Source organism: Antedon bifida, chromosome 9 (genome assembly GCF_963402885.1).
Source record: "Antedon bifida chromosome 9, ecAntBifi1.1, whole genome shotgun sequence".
NCBI classification, from domain to species: Eukaryota; Metazoa; Echinodermata; class Crinoidea; order Comatulida; family Antedonidae; genus Antedon; species Antedon bifida.
In genome coordinates, this window is record NC_136234.1 from 12,972,955 (window position 1) to 12,996,864 (window position 23,910).

The following is a 23,910-nucleotide window of genomic DNA, read 5'->3' on the forward strand; positions in this document are numbered from 1 at the left end:
AACAGTTATATATGATATTTTATATTAAAATTGAAGCAAAGCTTAAAAGCAATAATCCAATTGTAATGTATTATGGCATTGTTAACTTTTTTAAACTACCTCGGACGGTATAAGGATTCTTCGACCGATCACAAATTGCACAGCTGACGGGTGTCAGACCCATGTCAGAAGCGGAGGAAAAATGAAAATACAATACAGTAATTTCACTCTTCCCTGGGCTAGATGTATAATTTTGGTATCATATCTAAATACAGCAGAAAGTTAAAATATTGTTATAAAAAGCAAGGAGAATGTTTCTACGAGTTTTTACGTCAACTATATAACATTTTCACGGACAAATTAGCAATACAATAATTATATCCGCATGGCCCGCTATTGTATACCATATCAAATGACATGCATACTGTTACTGTTATACCGAAAGATGTACGGCATATGTTAATATTGCCATTCATTTGTAATACAATAGTTATATCCGCAGGGCCCGCTTTGTATACCGTATATGACATGACTGTGACTGCTATACATAAAGTTACGGGATCTAATAAACATTGACATTAGAAACATTGTACATTAACTATTTAATGCTCAATGCATCAAGAAACTGAATATTCTAAATCAAATAAAAGATTTGTTTAAACTAAATGTACAGTTTAATATCTCTTATGAAAACAGCGTTTTGTTACCTTTTTAATATTAAAGTAGAACCAATCACTCCACTTGGAGTTAATTAAGTTATAGCATAATTGATAACTTTTTTATACACATTTATATACATTTGTAGGTCTTATGTGTGTTCTTTAGTAACTGTTTTCAGTATACTGTTTATGCTTTCGTTTGTAAAGCAGCCTATGCGCAGAGTATCAGCGTATCATGCGCAGATACGCGAAACCGAGTCAATCATTTGATATCTGGTATTGGTCTGCCTTTGTAATTTCTTGTCGTTTCTATGTTCACTAAGTCTTTAAATTTAAGTGCAATATAAATTATATAGGCTACTTTTAAGGGATCGCCTATTTAAATTATTGTTTTATATCGGCCTTACTGTCATGCAATGTTTAACATGGGTGTCTTCCAAATATTATATTCCAAAGGAAGAAACTGATTTTGCAATGATAAAATCATTTATCGATTATCATACACAATTGTAATTAAAAGATTATCATATTATTAATAAAGTCATAGTGAATGTAAGTAAACAATAATTATTATAGCTGTAATTATGTCACAAAGACAATAGTATTGTTTTTTACAGTTTTGTGTGAATATATCGTATTAAAAATGTGAAAACTAACAATTCGTACAAGCTTTTTTATTTTGCATGAGTCGATGTTAAGTCGTTTTTATCAAGATTCAATGGTAGGCGTAAAATGTGACTCATTATTTAGTTTAAAGCTCAGGTACAGGCATGAATTTTAAATATAATATTTGGTTAATTGTACATAAATCAAATATTTGTAACAGAAATCAAGATGAAAAAACATGAATTTCCCTTAATATGGTCAAATACAAAATTTGGCATAAAAACCAGGAAGACTTTTTTTCAGTAGTTAGGTAGTTAACCTAATGTAATAACATGTCTGGTGACTCCCTAGAAGGTGAAAAAAGATGGTGGATATACGGTGGATAATTTTTTTTTTTTTTTTTTATTTATTTATTTGGTATAACACTCAAAATGCAACAAAAGTTGAAAATCTTATGAGTTTACAAAAGGTACAACAAAGAAAAAGATATAAAACTAATAGGCCTATACTAAAATTGACATAAAAACAAAACCAATTAAAACATCATACAAAAATATAATATGCACAAATATTTTTTTGCTATAGCATGAAAATAAAAATCTGAAGTTGAATAAAAATACCAGAAATGTAATATTCAAGTTATATTACCTTTATTTAGTCATCTGATAACATTTTTTACCACACCGTTTATTTTTCATAGCTTTTTAAAATGCCTCTCTATTTACAAAATTTGTGTACAAAAGAATAGAGATTTTACTGTGTAATTTGAACTATCCCCCCACTGATAAGAAAGTGCTTATTTTTAACAAGCTCGTGTAACACAAATAAAATCCCAAAAATTATGAAACATAGGGGAAACTATAGATCGATAATTATTGGAATGTATGATCAATAGAAATTTTTTGCCCGCACCTGGCCTTTAAACTTTCGGTAAAACTCTTTGTAGGAACTCGTTTTTGATAAAACATGAAGGGCCAAAATAATACTGTTATTACAAATACAAGATATACTTATTGTCACTTTTGGAAATACAAAAGTAAAATTAATTTTCCTGATGCTAAAGTAAAAAGAATATAATATATAGGTTTCAATATGCTTGAATTTATATTTATAAAGAATGTGCCGCGAAAAAAAAGAATGTGCTGCGATATATACGCGTATGATGGGATTTCGATGGACTGTATGAGGGCGTCCTTGGTCATACAATTTGGATTTTTTTGACCTGCATGTGTTAATTTGAGTGTTAAAATACATCCTTTTACTGGCACTTCTTAGGTCTTGTAATGGGAGTTCCAGCCTTTTTCAGATGGCTCAGCAAAAAATACCCGTCAATTATTGTACATTGTGTTGAAGAAAAGGTAAGATATGGCATTAAATATAGCAATTAAATGTAGGCTAGGCCGGTCTGCTGAACGGCTTTTTTGTTGCAGGATGCACTTTTGCGGCGTTGCTGTCGTGGAGGAAGTAACGTGAAGTTAGGTTAGGCCTAGGCTAGGTTCAGAAATAGGCTGTCAGACCAAGATCAGGTTGCTTCTATGTTTTGGTCAGCTTTACATTGTTATTAATGTACAGTAACAATTTAAATTAAAAATATTTTTGGCTAATCTTTAAATAAAAATTACATTTATTTATATTAAAAATTATGATGATGACTGCTGCTGATGATATTAATTATTATTATTATTATTATTATTGTCAAGTGAAGAAAGTAGGCCTACTACTAGCTAACCTTTTCTTGTTTCTAATTAGTATGCAATGTGCATGTTGGGGTCCTCCACTTTGATGAAGGTGTGATTTTTTTTTATAAGCAAAAATGTTCTCCAACATGTTTTTGAAATATGGCAAAAAATCTGGTATGTCCTGTTGTATGCGTTCGTTAATAAAGAGTGCTGTTTTTCTGAATTCATATTCATCTTTGCAAGATATAAGTCCTGTTGTGTCATCAAATATGTTCATTTCTTTGCGAAGTGATTCTTTTACACCAATTTATTGTAGTTTACGGCATACGTTATTCTTGAGGTGAAGTTCACACAAAACTAATGTTAAAGATGGAAATGAACGTTTAACAGCTTTCGTTATTGCAGCTTCTTCATCCGACCCAAAAATCAATTCTGCACCGCTTACTTGTGTACTTTCTGGGAGGTTTCCTTGTAAATGGGTTAAAAATTATTGAATACGTGTTGTATAGTCCGTCGTAATGTAAAAGCATGGGGCCAAGCATTATTGGATGTGCATTTTGTCCCTTTCGCATCAAGTTAGTGTTGTTCTGATACACGGTAGTTGTTATGTAACAGGGTGCAAGATTAAATGTTCGGTCAATCCCTAATACAGACGGATGAGATGCGTTAGCAACAGTGTTCAGCTGTTCATCATAGTATCACAGATGGCGGATGATCTTTTGTATGAAATATCTCCATCATGAAGTCATTACCATAAAAATCATTAATGATATTTTGAATATCGTCTGCCATGAATCAATTTTAAAAATTCATTGTGTTTGACATTCTGCACCTGCTTCAAGTCTCTTGGCGGTTTAACACTATTTGAGTTTTGGAAAAATTTCATTTAGCTTCGATTTTGTATAGATGACAAATTTCGTTTTTGTAAAAGCTACCAATTAACGGAGTACTTACTCGGACGTTTCGATCTCTATCAGAGATCATTCTCAACTGACTGCGGAGTGTTAATGCAGCTTGGTCATCTATACTATTTGAGTTATTTAGAACCATAAATTGGTAGACTTCCCTTGAGGGTTTTGTAGTAACCATGTCCGTTATCTTTCGAAGTGTGTTCGGTGCTGTCCTAATAAATTCCTGGTCATCTTTTTTTGCATTACCATGGGGTTTACATTTCCCCGGATGGATACCGATGTATTCTGTTATTGCTATATTTTTAACATTGTTTATAGACGCTGGACACTTGGAGAGGACCCGTATGTGTACACACAAAACCAGTAATGTGTTCAAATTTGCAATCTGCCGCAGGGATCAGAATACTTCACTTTTTGCTATTCTGTTGGCACCAACACCGCTACACCCTCTGACATGCCTCAGAGGATGACCCTTCAACTAAATTATGAATTGATCTTGTCTTATACAGTAGAAAGTATGCATCCTGTTTTTTTTTCAGGCAAAAGAAGTGAACGATGTGAAAATACCAGTGGATTTAACAGAACCAAATCCAAACAGTGTTGAGTTTGATAATCTGTACTTGGATATGAATGGTATTATCCATCCATGTTGCCATCCAGAGAATAAGTGAGTATGGATCCTACACCACACACTGCATGATGCTATACTTTAGTATGAAAATAGTAGTACCACACTCGCCTATCCCTGATGAAATGAAGCTCAGTATTATTAGTGGAACCCCTTTTTTGGGATATCCCTATTTAGGGGAAACCTCTATTAAGGGACAACCTCTATTAAGGGACTCTTTCATGTGAAATGCACAAGATGCAATATATTTACCCTAATAATGAGTTAGAGTTCATAAATTATAAATCAGTAAAATATAATGTGTGTCAAGACAGTAGCTAGACAAATAGGGGTGCTAATTTAAAATCTTGACTCGCAAAAGTTATTCTACTGGTTTATAATTTGTGAAATCTCATTACTAAATCGAAACCAGATGAAATTGTTTTCACAACCCCCATTAAAGCAGCACCCCTATTCAGAGGACACTTTGTAGAGGCCTAAAGGTATCCCTTAGTATTCTAATTATATCTCTTTAATAGATTCTACTTTATTTAATTGACATATGTTTATAGACCAGCACCAAAAAATGAAGATGAGATGATGGTATTGATCTTTGAATACATTGATCGCCTCATGAGCATTGTCCGTCCTAGAAAGCTGTTGTACATGGCGATTGATGGAGTGGCACCTCGTGCTAAGATGAATCAGCAGAGATCTCGTAGGTTCAGATCTTCTAAGGAAAGCAGGTACCGTATATCGTTTTAAATTAAGATGTTTTATCCGTGAAAGAACAAAGTCAAGTGAGATTGTTAAATGTATGTTACTATTGAATGAACAAATCATGGAGAAAATAAAATTCCTCTATGACTGAATTAGTAAGTTCTTGTTTGTATGGCATGTGATGCAAAATCAACCATAAACACATTACTAAATACTGGATATTTTCTAGATGTCAACTTATCATAAAACTAAATCATACCATAACTAAAAAGCCATACTGTGGGCAAATATACTTTGCATTATCAAATTATGTTATCATAATGGTAATATCGTAATTCTTTAGCACTCCCTTCCCCAACATCAAAGCCCCAGCCTCACTTCCCACCAATAAAAAATGTCATATTTTATCTTTTCATAATCAAACTAATGATTAAAGACTTGCTGCTAAATATATTGAAATTAAATCAAATATTATTTTCTTCATTAGAGAAAAGCGCGAGAGTGTCAAGAAAATCAAACAGGAGATTTTAGAACGAGGTGGCTCTGTTCCTCCAGATAAGGCTGCCACAGAACATTTTGATAGTAACTGCATCACACCTGGCACAGAGTTTATGGCGTACTTGGCAGAGTGCCTTCGATATTATGTCACAGACAGGTTAAATAACCACCCTGGCTGGAAGGACCTTAAGGTAAAATAATAAAATTCAATGTTTATGTGTGTTTGCACATAATGGCCATTTTAAAAGGTTTAATTGCACTGCCTAACTGTGTTTTTACGTAGTTGATTTAGTAATTTTTTAATAATGTTTCTTAGAAAGGAAAATACAAAAAAAATATGTAATTAACGTATCAAAATAATTTCTTAAATATTGTTATAGTTGTTCATTTTCCTAAAAAAAAACTCCCAATGCTGGACTAGCTCCAAAAGTATTTTTTACCATTAAAAGCATATTTGGAATATCAGACTTTTCAGAAAACCAGACCCAAGCTCCAAGGGTGCCTGAGATATTAGGAGTGTTGACTGTAATTTGAATTTGTATTTTGTCTTTTTTTCAGGTTGTTTTATCAGATGCCAATGCACCTGGAGAAGGGGAACACAAGATAATGGACTATATTCGAAAGCAAAGGCGTAAGTAAACACATTTTTGCTCAATGGTATACTTTTTCTTGGGTACTTTTTCAGTGTGTGAGATGGCAAGGCAATCTAACAGGTTGCTGAGCTTCAGTTTGTTTATCTGTAGCTGCGACACTGGCCAATTGGCTTCCTCAAATGTTTGGTTAACAGATACCGCGCTGCGGAGAATATGTACATAGTACAGTACTATTGGTATCAAAGGACTTCTAAGAGTTCCTATCTTGGCAAGGCGAGCTCAGCGTCCTGTTGTTAGATTGCCTTGCACATAGTAACACCAAAAATAGAAATGAAATATTTAATGAAAAATATTTTTATACAGACATTAGATTAATGTACAGTAAAACCCCTCCTTTGGGACACCCTCATTCAAGGGACATCCAGTGCAGTGCAACAAACAAGAATAAATACATATACCAATTCGGCTCTCATAATTAATCCAAGGTTGATAGTATGTTGGGGAAAGTTACGAGAATCGGCACTCGCCACGTAATGAGGAATTTACAGCATGCATGATTGAATTTCTTTTGTATTGAATAGTACAGTAGTTAATTTTACTTTTCTGTAATTTTAATTCATTTTTGAGAATTTTTGTACTTTATTCTGTTTTTTTTTCAATTAATGTACATACATTAATGGGTAATGCATCATTGTTTGTTCTTTTCAGCCAATCCTGATCATGACCCTAACACTCATCATTGTCTATGTGGAGCTGATGGTAAGTTGACAACCAGTGTCTAGTTGATTTTTCCAAAATAAATGTTGTGTTTCTCGGATGGACAATTTTCCACATGGACAATTTTTCCCATGGACAATATTTGCCATGGACAATTTTCCAAATGGACAATTTTTCGACGTAAACATTTCCTAGCTATTTCCCCAATAGCAGTATACTATATTCTATTTGAAAAAAATGTTATTATATGGCTTGCCTATACTCAATACTCAATAAATACTAATTGTATTCCAAAATTACCCAAAGAATGTTGGTTTTTTCCCCACAAATTTAAACATTTATTTGATTTTTAATTAATCATCTTTAAACATTTTATTTTCAGCTGATCTGATTATGCTTGGTAGGTATACATTTATTTATATTGTATATATTTATATAATATTCTAGAAAATAAGAGCATATTATTTTAAAGTTTTGCTTGAATTTTTCCAGTGAAATGTCACAAAACTGTCAAAATTACAATAGTTTCAAGTTACTATATTAGTTACTATATAGTTTTCTGGGATTATTCATTATATTAACTATCAACATTTTATTTCAACAGGTTTAGCAACACATGAACCAAATTTCACTATTATCAGAGAGGAATTTAAACCAAACCAGCCAAGAACTTGTGATATATGTGGCCAAACTGGTAAGAATTGATTATTATGCTAGTAAGAATTGCTTATTATAGGACTGGTAAGAACTGCTTACTATAGGACTGGTAAGAACTGCATAGTACTGGTAAGAACTGCTTAGGACTGGCAAGAACTGCATAGTACTGGTAAGAACTGCATAGTACTGGTAAGAACTGCTTAGAACTGGTAAGAACTGCATAGTACTGGTAAGAAATGCATAGTACTGGTAAGAACTGCATAGTACTGGTAAGAACTGCATAGTACTGGTAAGAACTGCTTAGGACTGGTAAGAACTGCATAGGGCTGGTAAGAACTGCATAGTACTGGTAAGAACTGCTTAATATTGGTAAGCACTGCTTAGGACTGGAGTTTGCTGTATAATACATTCATTTGCATGAAAATTCTTCTCCATTTATGAGTATGTGTTTTTTTTAAAGAGTAGGCGTTGTTGATTTTACCATCATTTTTTTTCCAAGATGACAGCTTCCTCATTGGCTTAGATTTCATATAATTTTTATCTTTTTGATTTTATTTCCTAATAGGTCATGAAATGGATGAATGTGAAGGACTGCCAAAAACCAAGGAAGGCGAGGTATGATTGTATTGTTATATTGTCGCTTGTTTCCAGTTTTTAATTCTTACGACCTAATGTGATAAACTTTGTATTACTCTATTTTACTATGGAATATCGAATAATGGAAAATCTATTAATCAATCAATCACCTGTTTGAGTATATGTATATTTTAGATAACAAACTTTGAATAAACAAATTCTTGATGTTTCAGTGTGCTTTAGTAGAATGATACGATATGCTTTGGTTTTCATAATACTGTGATTAAGTGATTCCAATTCAAAAGTCACTAAAAATAGTAATATCTTGGTCCCAAAATCGGTCTTTAGTTGGAGGGGGACTTTAAAACATCAATAGTCATGCTATAATAATAATAGTAATTTGTGCATGTTGATAATAATTTTTTTTGACAGCACGATGAACTTTCAAAGCCGATTGGACAAGAAACAGAGTTTATCTTCCTTAGGTTAAATATCCTCAGAGAGGTAAGTGTTACCATATCACTAACTTAATATTAACTTTCTTCCTCAGGCTGTGGAATCAGTTAAATTATGTTTCCACAGGACGTTTATCGGTTAATTTTTATCGGTTAATTATTGGTTAATTTTTGGCTGCGGAAACATGGCCCTAGTACATTGTTTGGTGTTAAATATCAATTTGTTCCAAAATGTTTAGATGAATAGATTATTATTATATGTCTTTTTTTGTAGTACCTTGAAAAAGAGCTGTGGATGACTGGTCTACCCTTTCCATTTGACATTGAAAGGGCTATTGATGATTGGGTGTTTATGTGCTTCTTTGTTGGTAATGACTTTCTACCACATCTACCATCATTGTCTATTAGGTAAACTATTATGTGTTTAAATTGTTGTATTTCTAAATCTGTAGAACTAAAGATTAGATAAAAGTTCTGCTCAACTATGATGTAAAAATATGAACAAGTTCACTACTTTCACATCGCCTAGTAAAACTCAGGAATTTACACTCACCTAAGCACCACAGTATGGTTTGCACCCCAGTTTGTCAGAATTTTTCTAGCAGATGTGAAAGGGGTATTAAACATACTACCCTAGCATTCTGAGCTTGTCTAGATGGCTAGGGTTTAATATGTAAAAATAAAAAATGTGTCTCCTCATTTTTGTAGGGAAGGGGCTATAGATCGACTTATTAGACTGTACAAAACAGCTGTTCACAAGACAAATGTAAGTCTTTTTTGAAATATGAATTTACCTTTTTCTTTTCATCAATCACTGCAAAGTTGGTTTACAATACAATTATGGATTTATGTTAAGAGTACATAAACATGTCTAACTTTCCTGAAACTCTATACAGTATCTGTTACTAAATACCATATTAAATTTATAATTGATTGAGACTTAGATAAATAATATACCATTTTCAAGAAATGTAACATATGTACTATTTAAGTTTATTTTTTCTTTAACCCAGGGTTACCTTACAGAAAATGGAATTGTAAATTTAACTCGTGTACAAATGATTTTACGAGGTAAGTTTATAAATAATCGTTTTAGAATGGGAATGTTTTTTTTTTATTTTTAATTCTTTTGTTCATTCTATTCATCAGTAAGTTAGTCTCAAACAATAGACTTGGATGATTATCGATTCTTTTATTAACCACATAAATATTTCTAAATCAATAATAGTTAAGTGATATTTTAATTTGTTAATGATTACGTTTAGACCTTGGAGAGGCTGAAGATGAAATCTTCAAGAAAAGACGAGAAAGTGACCTTAGATTTCGAAGGAATAACCAGAACCGCAAGAGAAGAGAGATGGTATGTATTTAAACTGTATTTATTTTAATGTGGGGTTAGGTCGACATGGAACTCAACTCATCTCAATACTGGTCGACATGAGTTCTCTGGACAATTGAGTGCAAACTGATATCAATTGTGGCGATATAAGCACAGTTGAGTCACTTTCAGTTGAACATAAGCAATAAATTATGTTGTGTATGTGTTTCAGTTTGTTGTTATAAAGTTTGCTGTACACCACGTATATTAGTTCTGAAGAGAACTGTTGAGTTTCTCGACGTTTATGCTTTGGTTCAGTTTACTTTCGACATGAGCGCTCAATTTTTTCGGTATCTGTTCTGTTCACTTGCTTAAAATCCGACATGAAAACTATTGTGCAACTACAGTAAAACCCCTATTTAGGGGACACCTTCAGGACCTGTCAAAATAACCCATTAATAGGTGTGTCCCCTGAATATGTGTTGGCCATAATGTTAACACATATATTTTTGCTCAACTGTAGTTTCAGTTCTGTGTTGACCTAAGTGCATCTTTACTCTAAATGTTTTTTTTTTCATCAAGCACATTAAAATATTAAACATTTTTGTTATTTTTCTAAAGCAAAGTCAACAGTTTGTGCCATCAGGATTCTTGGCTCCAAAAGTAAGTACCAGCTACTCAATCCATGTCTAAGTAAAGCTCTGTCTACACTATAACAAAAAATGTATGGACATGATGAAATCATATCACTACCATATTTGGGCACATAACACTATGTCAAACTAGTTTGATAGTCTAGACAAGGCATTAGAGAGGTTTCGCAATCTTATGAATACGATAACGAAAACGGATTCGTTTTTGTAAGCCAGTAAAAATCTGTTTAGCGTGGCAACGAAATATTGAGGACGCCGTCTAAAATATGACTGCGGTAAATTTGAGCGAAGCGCAGGTACGTGTTGCTTGGCTGCTAGGCCTAGCGTAACATCAAAGCGAGTGAGGACTTTAAAAACTGCTATTTATCAAAATTGACCTTTCATTTTAGTAAATTACTTTAGTAAATTACTTTCAATAAATCTATAATTATATTATAATCATGAATCATTCCTGATTCAAATGCAAAATGTGCAAAATAGATCAAAAACTATACTCGTTTTGTAGTTACGAATATGACTGGTGATATTCGTCAACACGAATACGCATTACGGATATGAAATGGGGATCAGCTCAAAAGTGTCAGAATGTGTGACGTATCCGTTTTCGTTATCGTATTCGTAAGGTTGCGAAACCTCCCTATTATCATTTATTTACTATCTTAAATGTATAGATAGGAAACAATCTAAAAAAGACTTAATTATAATGATATCTATAAGAGGGCATTTGTACATTTGTTTGTTCACAATGTTCCTACTACACGCATCATTCACATGGGGTATCAGCATGATTAGAACTGTACTGAAAAGGTTTTATCATTTGAAAATTATCTTGGATCCATCAAAATGGTATTTAAATCTCATACTTTTCCCCATTTAGGACATTTGTTCAGTAATTATACTTGAAAGGTTTTGAACTACATTTGAAAACCACCCTACTTTTCTAGTATATTATACATTTCAGATTAATTCTTTGTACTGTGAATAACAAAACTAATAGTTTATATTACACATAATGTACTAATTCTACAAGCACTCCATCAGAGCTTGTCCCTCAAATGTTACCCATGTTTCCATTAACTGTACCCCTATTATATTTAGGCTATTGGAGAAGATCAAAGTGGCCACACTGCAAAAGACATAAGGAATGCTGTACAAGATGGACGCAATCAAGCTAACAAGGTAATGATGTCTATAAATGTGTATTCTTGAATCTATGTCTGTTAGACTTGGTATGTTTTGTATAAATGAGAGATATGTCATCAAATCTACTTGGATATTGTTTGATATGTTAAGCATTTGAACTTTTTGACTTTCTTTCTGTGACGGTGACTAGTATTAGTGGGTCTAAGGGTCTGAAAATAATATTTCTAAATTAAGTTTATTAAATAGTTACTGCTATGCTATCTGCCAGTGAAATTAAAACCTGTAAAGTGTTCACAAAATGAATGGTGACTTAACAGTATACAAATAGTGAATGTTTATGAGTGAAATGGTACATATAATTTCATGAAGTGAAAGATGCCTAGCGTGTGTGGTTGCTTACTCACTGTGTAACAAATGAATATGCAAAGCAAAATTGCAGTGTTTGATTTTACGTAACGACAAGGCATGCTTGAGTGTGCTACATAACGTTCATTCTTATGTTACCCACTGTTTTACAGAATGCTGCAGATCAACTCAGATCACAGTTGAATGGGGATAAGAAGCCAGAGCCTCCAAGGAGGGGTTCAAAAAGAACAATAGAGGATATGCAGAAGGAAGATGAGGAACAAGATAAAAATGATGATGTTAAGTAAGTTACATGTAAATTAATAATTTGGATATACTAAAAAAAAAAACATATAACCCCCTTAATAGTTGTTTCCTTTAAATAGGAGTATGCCGTAGTGATAAAACATATATAGCATTTCACACAGGAACGTGTCTCCTTAATAAGGATGTCCCCTGAATAGAGGCTGGCCTTATGTTGAAAAATATATTTCTTTCTTTCATTGTTGTCTTGGGAAAGTGTCCCCTTTATAGAAGTGTCCTCTGAATAGTTTATTTCCTTTTATTTGATATCAAAATTGCAGCAAAAGGCTGAATTACATGATACTTGCAAATACAAAAACATTTAGGTCAGGCATAAAACAGTATTTGACAGTATGATTTATATATAAAATAGTGCATGTACAAATCACAAGAACAAATAAAAGCGTTTACATTCACAGCGAGGTGTTCCATTTAAGCTCTGTCTACACTAGCAAACTTTATGTGACAAAAAAATGTGATGTGCCCATATAGACACAATGATGTCAAATCACTACCATATTTAAGCATATAAATACCATATTTGGGTACATCACACATTTTTTGTCAGAATGGTTTGATAGTGTAGACAGAGCTTAATAGGAGAATCCTTTTTACAAATTACATTATGCTGCATTCACAGGAATTTAAACTAATTTTGCATCTTTTCAATTTCACAGATTGTGGGAAGATGGTTGGAGAGAGCGTTACTACCAGGGAAAGTTTGACGTTGAAGGTGATGATTATGCTTTCAGGAACAAAGTTGTAAGTTAGGGATAATATAATAGTACACAAATATTTATTGAAAATCTGGATCGTCTCCCAGTGTGCTGATATGGGTCTGCGCTGCACTGCAGGCGTGTGTCAGTAAAGAGTCTAATCTAAATTTACTCAGTTTCCAGTTATGCTTGAGGACAATAATAATGTTTCTCTGATAGTAGATAATCTAAATTTGTTAATTTTACTTTCATTTTAGGGTGATGCATATGCGCTTGGTCTTTGCTGGGTCTTACAGTACTACTACCAAGGATGCCCATCCTGGGATTGGTATTTCCCATACCACTATGCACCATTTGCTTCTGACTTTGTTGACATTGACAAGAAGGTCAGCACAAGTTTTCCCAAAGGAACCAAGCCGGTAAGAAGTTTAAAAGAAACATTTTTGTTTACCATTTCAGTTCATTTATTCCTTTAACTTTCCTGAATGTTTTTATTGTAAATGCCAAACTAGACACTAGACACCCCTATTAAGGGGACAATTCCTGTGAAAACATATGATGGCAATATAGAGTAGAACCCGTCCATTGGGATTCTCCAGGGAAAATTTCTATTAAGGAGATACTTATGTTTTGAAGGTATCTTCTAAATAGGGGTCCTATTAAGGGGCACTTTGTCTCTTGAATGGAGGTTTTACTGTAACTTGACTGATTCAGCCTCATCTTATGTGCCATCCATCCGAAGTGGCGACCTCATAACCACTTCCATTATTGTTTTCTCCAGACCAAGACATTTCATCCTCCTTTGTGTTCTTTCATTCTGTAAGCATCATCATCTCATGTGCCATCCATCTGAAGCCGCGACCTCATAACCACTTCCATTATCGTTTCCTCCAGACCAAGACATTTCATCTTTCTTTGTGTTCTTTCATTCTGTAAGCATCATCATCTCATATCCCATCCATCTGAAGCCGCGACCTCATAACCACTTCCATTATCATTTCCTCCAGACCAAGACATTTCATCCTTCTTTGTGTTCTTTCATTCTGTAAGCATCATCATCTCATATCCCATCCATCTGAAGCCGTGATCTCATAACCACTTCCATTATCATTTCCTCCAGACCAAGACATTTCATCTTTCTTTGTGTTCTTTCATTCTGTAAGCATCATCATCTCATGTCCCATCCATCTGAAGCCGCGACCTCATAACCACTTCCATTATCGTTTCCTCCAGACCAAGACATTTCATCTTTCTTTGTGTTCTTTCATTCTGTAAGCATCATCATCTCATGTCCCATCCATCTCAAGCCGTGACCTCATAACCACTTCCATTATCATTTCCTCCAGACCAAGACATTTCATCTTCCTTTATGTTCTTTCATTCTGTAAGCATCATCATCTCATATCCCATCCATCTGAAGCCGCGACCTCATTACCACTTCCATTATCAATTCCTCCAGACCAAGACATTTAATCCTTCTTTGTGTTCCTTCATTCTGTAAGCATCATCATCTCATGTCCCATCCATCTGAAACTGTGACCTCATAACCACTTCCATTATCAATTCCTCCACACTATGACACTTCATCCTTCTTTGTGTTCTTTCATTCTGTAAGCATCATCATCTCATGTCCCATCCATCTCAAGCCGTGACCTCATAACCACTTCCATTATCATTTCCTCCAGACCAAGACATTTCATCTTCCTTTATGTTCTTTCATTCTGTAAGCATCATCATCTCATATCCCATCCATCTGAAGCCGCGACCTCATTACCACTTCCATTATCAATTCCTCCAGACCAAGACATTTAATCCTTCTTTGTGTTCCTTCATTCTGTAAGCATCATCATCTCATGTCCCATCCATCTGAAACTGTGACCTCATAACCACTTCCATTATCAATTCCTCCACACTATGACACTTCATCCTTCTTTGTGTTCTTTCATTCTGTAAGTTTCAGCATCATCATCTCATGTGCCATCCATCCCAAGTCGTGACCTCATAACCACTTCTATTATGATTTCCACTTGACCCAAGACATTCCATCTCATCTTGTTTTTTTTAAATCCTTTTTAAGCCATCAAACAATATCTCTTTTCTTTAAACTAATCTGGTGTTATCCCTATTCTCTAATCATTTCAGTTCAACCCTCTGGAACAGCTAATGAGTGTATTTCCTGCAGCCAGTGGTAACTTCCTTCCACCATCATGGAGGACGCTGATGTCTGGCATTGAGTCGCCAATCATTGACTTTTATCCGGATGATTTCAAAATTGACCTGAATGGAAAGAAATATGCTTGGCAAGGTTTGTATAATACTGAACTCATAACAGAAAATTGTAATGTGTTGTACATGTAAATGTAGTTTAACTTTCCCAATGTAATGTATGGATGCTTGCAATAGCAACATGGAAGACTCTATTAAATTTTATGGGGCAATCTAGACCAGGATCCCAATTAGGGACCATTTTTTAAACATTTTACTAATTTTAGATGGATCTTTATCAAATTCAAACCACTGAAAGGTACATAGCTACAAATTACCCCATTACATTTTGGAGGCACTCTGGATCAGAATCCCAATTCTGGACCACCTTTAGGCTAAGAGATGATGGGCAAATTGTCACTTTTAAGATGTCACCAACTGAAAACTACTTATTTTTTTATAACACTAAACATTTTACACTTTAGGCCAGTATTTTAAACAATAGCAATTTAAAAACGGGCCTTAATCATTTTTAATTTTGGAGGCCCTTGGCAGTCGTATGTAATCTTGTAATTGTAGTTCTTGTAATATTATAAGTCATATAATTTTTTTTTTATCATTTGTTTTAGGTGTTGCTCTTCTACCATTTGTTGATGAAGGCAGATTATTAGAAACATTAGCAGAGGTTTATCCAAATCTTTCAGAAGATGAAAGTAAGTGAACTCAAACCTACAATTCAAATCCTGTTGGTCCCATGTATATGTATATATAGTGTACATATTCAAAAAAGTAGGGTATCGTCTTCTGGTGTGCTAATCTGGTTAGGTGCTGCACAGGTGGTTGCTGTTGATTTGTAGAGGGCCTCCTCCAAATTTCCTCAGTTTCCAGTTAACATAAATCTCTTTATTCATCTCATAAACAAACAAAACAAGCAAGAAGTAAAACATATTTTTAACGATGAAAGGGACCTCCAAGAAACCCTAAGGGGCTTGTGATAGGAGGCCCACTAAAAACTAGATACATTAATTAAGATACCGTAAAAAGAATACATAAATAAATAAATAAGTAAATAGATGAAAAGACCATAAATTATAACAGGGGACGCGCATTGTTAGTGAATACCATTGCCAGGACAACCAAATAACATGTGAGGTTCGAAACAGAAGCAGAAAGGTTAAATGAACACACATAGGCTTACATACTGTACATTACATTATACATACACATGCATGCATTGAAACACCGGTTCTTGTCAGATCATCGAAGTTAAGCAACGTTGGGCCTGGTTGCGTTCTGGATGGGAGACTGTCTAGAAATCACAGCGGGTGCTGTATATACTGGAGAGTGATGGTGTAATGGTAATATCGGACTAGCATGTGATAGGCATGGGTTCGAGGTTATCTGTACCATACTAATTGCATCCTTAGGCAAGAAAGATGCTGCCTCGTCCTTCGGATGGGATGTAAAGCCGTTGGTCCCGTGTACTTAACAGTGCACGTTAAAGAACTTGGTACATTATTCGAAAAGAGTATGGGATCGTCTCCCGGTGTGCTGATCTGATAGGCGCTGCACTGCTGGCTGCCGTGGGTCCGTGGATGGCCTAATCCGAATTTCCTCAGTTTCCAGTTAAGCTTGAGGACAAATATAAATACCTTTTACCTTTATCATGGCATAAACGTGAGGATGAATATAATATTCTATAGAATATATGTTTTTTCTATTCTCTTTACAGAGATGAGAAATAGCCTAGGACCAGACAGACTATTTGTTGGTAAAGATCACCCATTGTATTCATTCATAGAAGGGATCTATGAGGGTGACAAACCACTGGAAGATGTAAGCTAACTAGCCTACCTTTTGCTGATATTGTTATTATACTACAATTTCTACATACTTATGTACAGTAAAAACCCTAATAAGAGGACACTTTTGGAGCCTAATAAGTGTTCCCCTAATAGGCATTTCCCCTGCATAGGGGTTGGCTGTACAGCAGTAATGAAATATACATTGCCCCTCATTCATTTCAGTAAAAACTGTTCTCTTAATAATGTTGTCCCCTGAATGGAGTTGTAGTAGGAAAAAACGAATATTTTGATAGGCAGGAAATATGAGTGGCTTGGTTGTTTGGATGCTACCAGCCACAGGGTTGTGGTTCAAATCTTGTCAGATGTCATGTAACCACTCCACTTCCAAACATGCATCTTTTGTTTGTTGGTCCTCTGAAATGGATTGCCACCTGGAAGACAGTGGCTTTTACTCTTATCAATCCTTTCTGTTTGCCTAAATGGGAAAATATATAACTTAATTTAAAGAAGCTGTTACAACAATTTGTTTGTAATTATTTTTTCCAAGCATTGATTACTGTATTTTTTTCCTTTAAAAAAAAACTTTAGAAAATCGCTGTTAGCACTGAACTCAGTCAGGGAGTGGCAGGGGACATATGGTGTGATAGATTTGCTGTTAAAACTGATGGGTAAGTGAATCAAAGTGTATGTGAGAGAACTAGTGCAAACCCGATTCAACTGCATAATTATGTACAGTTTGGGCTAATGCAACTCTAATTGCTTATAAATGTGTCTTTCAATACTATGCTTAGCATACAGTTTTTTTATTCTTAAAATATGGGCAGAGTTGTGTATAAAATGAATCTGCTCCATCTATTTATTTTATATTTTTAAGAAAGCAGTCAACCAGATCTCCTTATGGTAAATTCATGGATGAAATATAGTTTAAAACCTTCCAAGTATACAATTCATGTGTGTGTATATATATATATATATATATATATCGTATTTTAACAAAAAGTTAAAAAATTTTCCTCCTTATGATTGAACATATTTTGGCCAAAATGCAAATATTTGTATAAGAATCAAATCTACAAATTTCTTATAATACAGATGTAGTTTAATAATTGTTTCTTCTTCTTTCTTTTTTTCAGTACTAAGGAATCTCCACTTCCAATGTTACGGGATATTAAGGGTTGTAAAGTGATGAGGTAGGCTTTAATCTATGTTTTTAGATACTTTTTATAATGTAGTCAAGGCTTTGTGCATACACATCCTCAATGCCGATTGGTCACAAGTTTGTGGCTAAACATGATTTTGTTCTCTCTTGGATAAAACCTTTAAACTGAAGGTCCAGTATACAGTACATAACTGGCAGTATCTCTCTCCCTCCCCTGTCTCGCAGCGCGGGGGCCCTTCTGAATCGCTTGGCTCTGCTGATACAGCATAGACCTAGCCTTCCTAGCTAGGGGCATCGCATTCAAACGTCGCTCTTAACACATCCATTTTAAACCAATAAAAATTTTATTTCATTAAACATTTAAATTAGAAGTTCAAATATTATTTTGAGTTTTGAAAATTCCACTTTTAAGTGTAATTTGAACTGTATATTTAAGGTTATATATACATTATTTCTAGTCGGTAGATGACGAAATTTCACGCTAAGCTCCGCTCACTTTGTTATAGCTCCACCGTCCTGTGGCTTCCATCGTGTTTCGTAAAGTCCCTAATGTTTCATTAGAGTGGCCCTATTTCCCAGTTCTTCTGTATTATATTCATGGACCCTAGGTTAACATTACTGAGCTATAAATGTGCTAGTGTACACAAAATAATTGTTAAAAATTTCAATTGATTTTAGCTGTGCGTACCATGATCCAGATTATGGGAAGGATTACCTCTTCAAGTGTAACATGCTTCCTGGAGCAAAGTGAGTTTAATTTATTCTTCTTTTTCACAACCATTTATAGTTTTGTTGTGTTATTTTTCTATTGTTGTTGAAATAAGTGTAACGTCTACTTTAAGATAGGAATTTAAAAGAGCCCCAGTACCTTATCCGCATATTAAAACTTGAGAAAAACTGGTTTTTTAAATTTGCTAGCATTTAAATAAGTCTCACAATTATGCTTTTTATTCTGTATCTTTAAGTGGACATTATACTTTAAAAACTGTTGAAAGTTGACCCTTTCATTTTCCACACGTTTTATTCATCATTATTTAATAGAAAGTGTTTATTTAATTCCTTTTAAAAGTTAAAAAAATAACTAACAATGTTATTGTTTTTTTATAATTAATATTTAGTGTTGATCATAAATATTTTTAAATTATCATCTATCCACTAAGTTTTATGCTAACAATATTTTATTAAAACTAATATAGTTTTTATGAATATGGACATTTTGTTTTCTATATCAAGCATTTTTATTTAAGTTTTTACCATGGATAATTATTTTATTGCCAATTATTATGATTATACACTAGAGGTTCCAACATTAGATAACAGGAAACTTTATAAATATGTGCCAAACCATAGAGAGTGTTATCATTTTCTAAAATACATTCAAACATAGAGGTTGCTATTAATAAAGTATTATACATCAGCATCTATATAGTAAACAATGGGTATGCAAGGCACTTTCCAAGAGTGACATATGAAGTTAGCTGGAGATGAGAGATTACGCAAACTATCGAGGAACTCCCATGATTATCAGGAGACTTGGGAGGTCTGCATATTAATGTTATATAAACACATACATTTACAAAACCAGTCAAAAATAGTTTAGACTTATTAAATCCTGAAGATTATCCAGTGAATGGATCTTTTTGTAGGTGGGAAGATGTGTAGGCAGTTAGTATCCTGTCTTATTGGTGTTACTGTATAGTTGTTTGTTGTTTATACAGACAACTCTTTCTTTATATATGTTGGCACAAGTTCAAATAATTCTTTAAAAATATTTTAAATAAAGGTCTATTGAAATCTTTAAATGAAAATGATAATATATAGAAAAAGATGGATCCATCAAACCGCAGCCATAGTTCTAGATAAAGTTCTTGGATAAAGAATTCTGCAGCAAAAAATTAACACCTTAAAAAATATTATCTGATTGGTTAAAATAATAGTCAATTTTTTTTATAACTGCGGAAACACAGCCATAACCTTACCAATAGTGGCATTTCACAGGAGGCATAGGCTCTTGGTTTAGTACTCCCCAGAGGCCCTCCAATGTTGGTTAGATGCAGTGGGCTCCCTAGCTTTAAACAGTGAGCGCTCATAGCCATTACGCCACTGCTTACCAACCATCTGCATTACAATTTTAGACGTTTATAAGTTGTTTGAATTAAGTATATAGTTAAGTTTGTTCATGACCAAATTAATGGCAAAACTCCACATCAAACTATAGAATACTTTTATTTAATTACACATAATGCTACATAGTACCAGATTTAGTAATAAAAATAATTTTGCTAAAATAATTTTCCGAAAGCTCGTACAGATGCTGGAAAATTTAGAATTTCTTTTAATGGAGCTCAACTTTGGAATAATTTACCCTTAGCTATAAAATGTACCTCTTCAAGATTTAAATTCATAAATGAAGTTAAATGTTTTACAAAAACATTAATGTTAACCCTTGTTTACTTTATTTCTTTTATATAGTTGTTTCTTTTTTATTGAATTATTGTTGTTAGATCAAAATTTATGCATTTTGACTAATTTATTTTTTGTGACAGGAGCCAAACCTCGATTAGCGAAAGCTATTTTTTGGCTCCTTTTCACATATTGTACTGTTTGTATGATGTGAATAAAGTTGAAAGTTGAAAGTATATATATTTAAAGGCTTCCAGAGAAGGTTCTAAAGCCTGAAGACTTTGAAAGCCTAAAGAGTGGCAACCAGCAGTGGAGGCCTAGGATTGGATTTAACTCCAACTTTCCACGTGCTAGTCTGGGAGGTGCTGGGCACCGGATGGTCAAGTATGTTAAGACGTTTTTTTAAAAGAATTTGCACATATTTTAAATCATTGTTTACTACAATTGTTTTACTTCATCATGTTTTTGCACATTTTTATAAATACCGTATTCATTCGATTAAACGATCAGGGGGAGGGGGGAGTTATTCAAAGCGTGTCGTTTATTCGAATAACTACGTTATTTGTTGTGTTCGTTATTGATTTTGATAGTTTGAATAGTTTATAACGTTCAATGACATTGGTAGTTACAGGGTTTTGAGTACAATTTCAATGAAAACTTTTCATTATGAATAGGAACTCATTTGGCAAACAACATGTTGCTAATTATTAGAAGACCTGTACTTCTTGAAATTGAACTATTTAATTTTATTTGTTTTTGTTATACTGTATATTAAATACACATTTTACTGAATATAAATGTTAAAATGTTTTAATATATGATTACAGCCATTACACATCTATTCCTCCTCCCAAATCGTTGATGGGTTCAGGACCTCGTTTTGATGGTCAAAGGTCACGGAGAGGAGGTCAGAACTATGGAGATTATAATCAAGGTCAGTCTTCTAATTATATATTGCTTAATGAAAATAAATTTTATGTATCATTTTTATATTAATTTTTTTTTATTCTACTGTACAGTACAGAAAGAAAGTACTGCAACTTTACCTACGAAGTAGCTTCGTAGATAGAACGTAGGCTACGTTGTTGGCTTCGTAGGTTCCATTGTTTGGCTTCGTAACCTCAATAAACAACTTTCAATGAGCTACTTTCTGAACTTCGTAGGGAGTTCGTAACCTATATAAACAACCCTGCGATGTTCTTAGTGAAGTAATTAAGAAGGTGTGAAATTAATGTGTTAAATTTAACTGGCGGGGGACCAAGTTGTAAATTACTAAAAAATAAATAATATTTTTTAATCGTAATCTTTTCCTTCGTGCATGTTTACCTACTCAACGGCGAATATAAATTTCCCACGATGTAAACGAACAGGCCAACTAATATAGCGAACGTCTAGTCCATCCAGAAACGATGCCGAGAAAAAAAGATCGTAAACAATTCATTCTAAATATAGTATCAGAACGTTCAGTCGGTCGCTCAAAAAGACTGCCGACAGAAGACCGCAATTAATACAGACCTAGTTTATTTGGTCACATGGCATGAAACGCGATACTCTCTGCTTTACCGCAATCGTTCACGTGTTTTTTTTTAACTTAGTACGAGAGGGTGGCTGCCGGTCTGACGACGATTAATAAGATCGTGTACCTGGATTTTGTGTCACATGACATGAAACTTAATACTCTCTCTCCCCGAAACTGCTCACATGTTTTTTCCACTCCAAATTCTGGTCGGGCTTTTTTCTATACACATGTCGTAATCATTTTAAAAGGCCTTAAGCCAGGCCTATGTTAAATCTTAATATGGAATATATATTTGTTTTGCATATATTTTGTTGGGTTAGGTGTCGTTGTTTTTATAATTCGTAGGAATTCCAAGGTAGGATTAAATAATTTTTAGTGTAGGCCTAGGCCGCCGAAACAGGCTAGCCTCGACTCTCTCTACGTGAGCTGAGGTCCACCGGCCCGATGTCATTTCGTCGGCTGATTTCCGTCCAAATTAGGATAACCGATGCGTAGGGCGGCTACAAAAATTGACGTCTACTATCTTTAGATAGGATTTTAATTAGCAAACAATACATCGTTTGTTTGCATTGTCAATGCTTCTAAAGGCGATGACAATGGTGTTTACTAACCCTACGAACCACCCTACGTAGGCGCGCCTAGATAATTATCATAACAATACATCGTAGGCTACGAACAATACATCGTAGGCTACGAACAATACATCGTAGGAGAGAACAATACATCGTAGGCTACGAACAATACATCGTAGGCTACAAACAATACATCGTAGGTTACAAACAATACATCGTAGGACAGAACAATACATCGTAGGACAGAACAATGACCTACGATCTACCTACGCGTAGGCTACGAAAGGCTACGCGTAGATACGAAGCAGTAATTTCTTTCTGTACTGTACAGCTTGTGCTCTATTTATTAACCATCAAATTGTACAATACAATAATAGATGTCTTCTTTTATAAAAAGTCAACAATAAGGGGACAAAAACAGACAAAATATTATAGAAAAATAAATATAAAAATTTGCAGAAAATGTAATACCTCTCTTGACCATGAGCAGGTGTGGATTCAGCAGATAGCGCTATGGGCTCCACCCCTTTTGACAGATAAAATTAAAATCTATTAATGAGTCCAGATAAGCAAAAGAAACAATAAAAAAAATCAACATTTATATTTTTTACGATTTATTTATAAAGTTTGTTTACTAGAAATTGTTTGATTTGCCAGACTTTGCTAGAAAACTCATGATGTAAATTTTGCGATGCACCAGCAATTTACGGCGTCGGCTGTATGGCGAGTGCGTGCGGCAATATCCTTAATCTCGCGATGGTTCTGAAATCATATGAACATCCCTAATACGTTTTTAAAATATGGTCCTCGGTCAAGTTGTCCTTTAACATACTGCTAATTGATATCAGCAGAGTTTTATTTATAGATTTAACATTTTGATGAAAATATTAAAATGAAAAAAATATATAAAACATGTTATTGCATGCAAAAGGTCAGCCTCATTATTGACCTTTGAAGACCAGATAATCCTGATATTCTTGGAATTCCTCAATTAATTAATAAGTCTTCCTAAATCATCATCAAAAACAAATTACGAAACTCAATCTGATAATTGGTCATCTGTATTTCTTCGCCAAAGCGTGCCAGTTGGTGGAGGCACTAATCCGATCGTT

General features: G+C 34.0%; 1 protein-coding gene across 1 annotated transcript in view; it reads left to right on the forward strand.

Annotated features, from left to right (window-relative positions):
• Positions 1-2,461: 2,461 nt before the first annotated feature.
• Positions 2,462-23,910, forward strand: part of LOC144852144 (5'-3' exoribonuclease 2-like) — a 50,918-nt gene continuing 29,469 nt past the window's right edge. Inside the window, exons 1-27 of the mRNA XM_078709883.1 lie at positions 2,462-2,602; positions 4,374-4,501; positions 5,014-5,187; positions 5,649-5,850; positions 6,218-6,290; positions 6,961-7,011; positions 7,352-7,369; positions 7,574-7,663; positions 8,192-8,241; positions 8,635-8,706; positions 8,932-9,065; positions 9,366-9,423; positions 9,671-9,728; positions 9,923-10,017; positions 10,597-10,638; positions 11,727-11,807; positions 12,290-12,420; positions 13,097-13,181; positions 13,393-13,554; positions 15,278-15,440; positions 15,970-16,053; positions 17,073-17,176; positions 17,734-17,813; positions 18,279-18,335; positions 18,983-19,051; positions 20,957-21,091; positions 21,535-21,641. Coding sequence (XP_078566009.1) covers positions 2,528-2,602; positions 4,374-4,501; positions 5,014-5,187; positions 5,649-5,850; positions 6,218-6,290; positions 6,961-7,011; positions 7,352-7,369; positions 7,574-7,663; positions 8,192-8,241; positions 8,635-8,706; positions 8,932-9,065; positions 9,366-9,423; positions 9,671-9,728; positions 9,923-10,017; positions 10,597-10,638; positions 11,727-11,807; positions 12,290-12,420; positions 13,097-13,181; positions 13,393-13,554; positions 15,278-15,440; positions 15,970-16,053; positions 17,073-17,176; positions 17,734-17,813; positions 18,279-18,335; positions 18,983-19,051; positions 20,957-21,091; positions 21,535-21,641 — 2,578 coding nt within the window. The 5' untranslated portion in view covers positions 2,462-2,527. The remainder of the gene's footprint in view (positions 2,603-4,373; positions 4,502-5,013; positions 5,188-5,648; positions 5,851-6,217; positions 6,291-6,960; positions 7,012-7,351; positions 7,370-7,573; positions 7,664-8,191; positions 8,242-8,634; positions 8,707-8,931; positions 9,066-9,365; positions 9,424-9,670; positions 9,729-9,922; positions 10,018-10,596; positions 10,639-11,726; positions 11,808-12,289; positions 12,421-13,096; positions 13,182-13,392; positions 13,555-15,277; positions 15,441-15,969; positions 16,054-17,072; positions 17,177-17,733; positions 17,814-18,278; positions 18,336-18,982; positions 19,052-20,956; positions 21,092-21,534; positions 21,642-23,910) is intronic.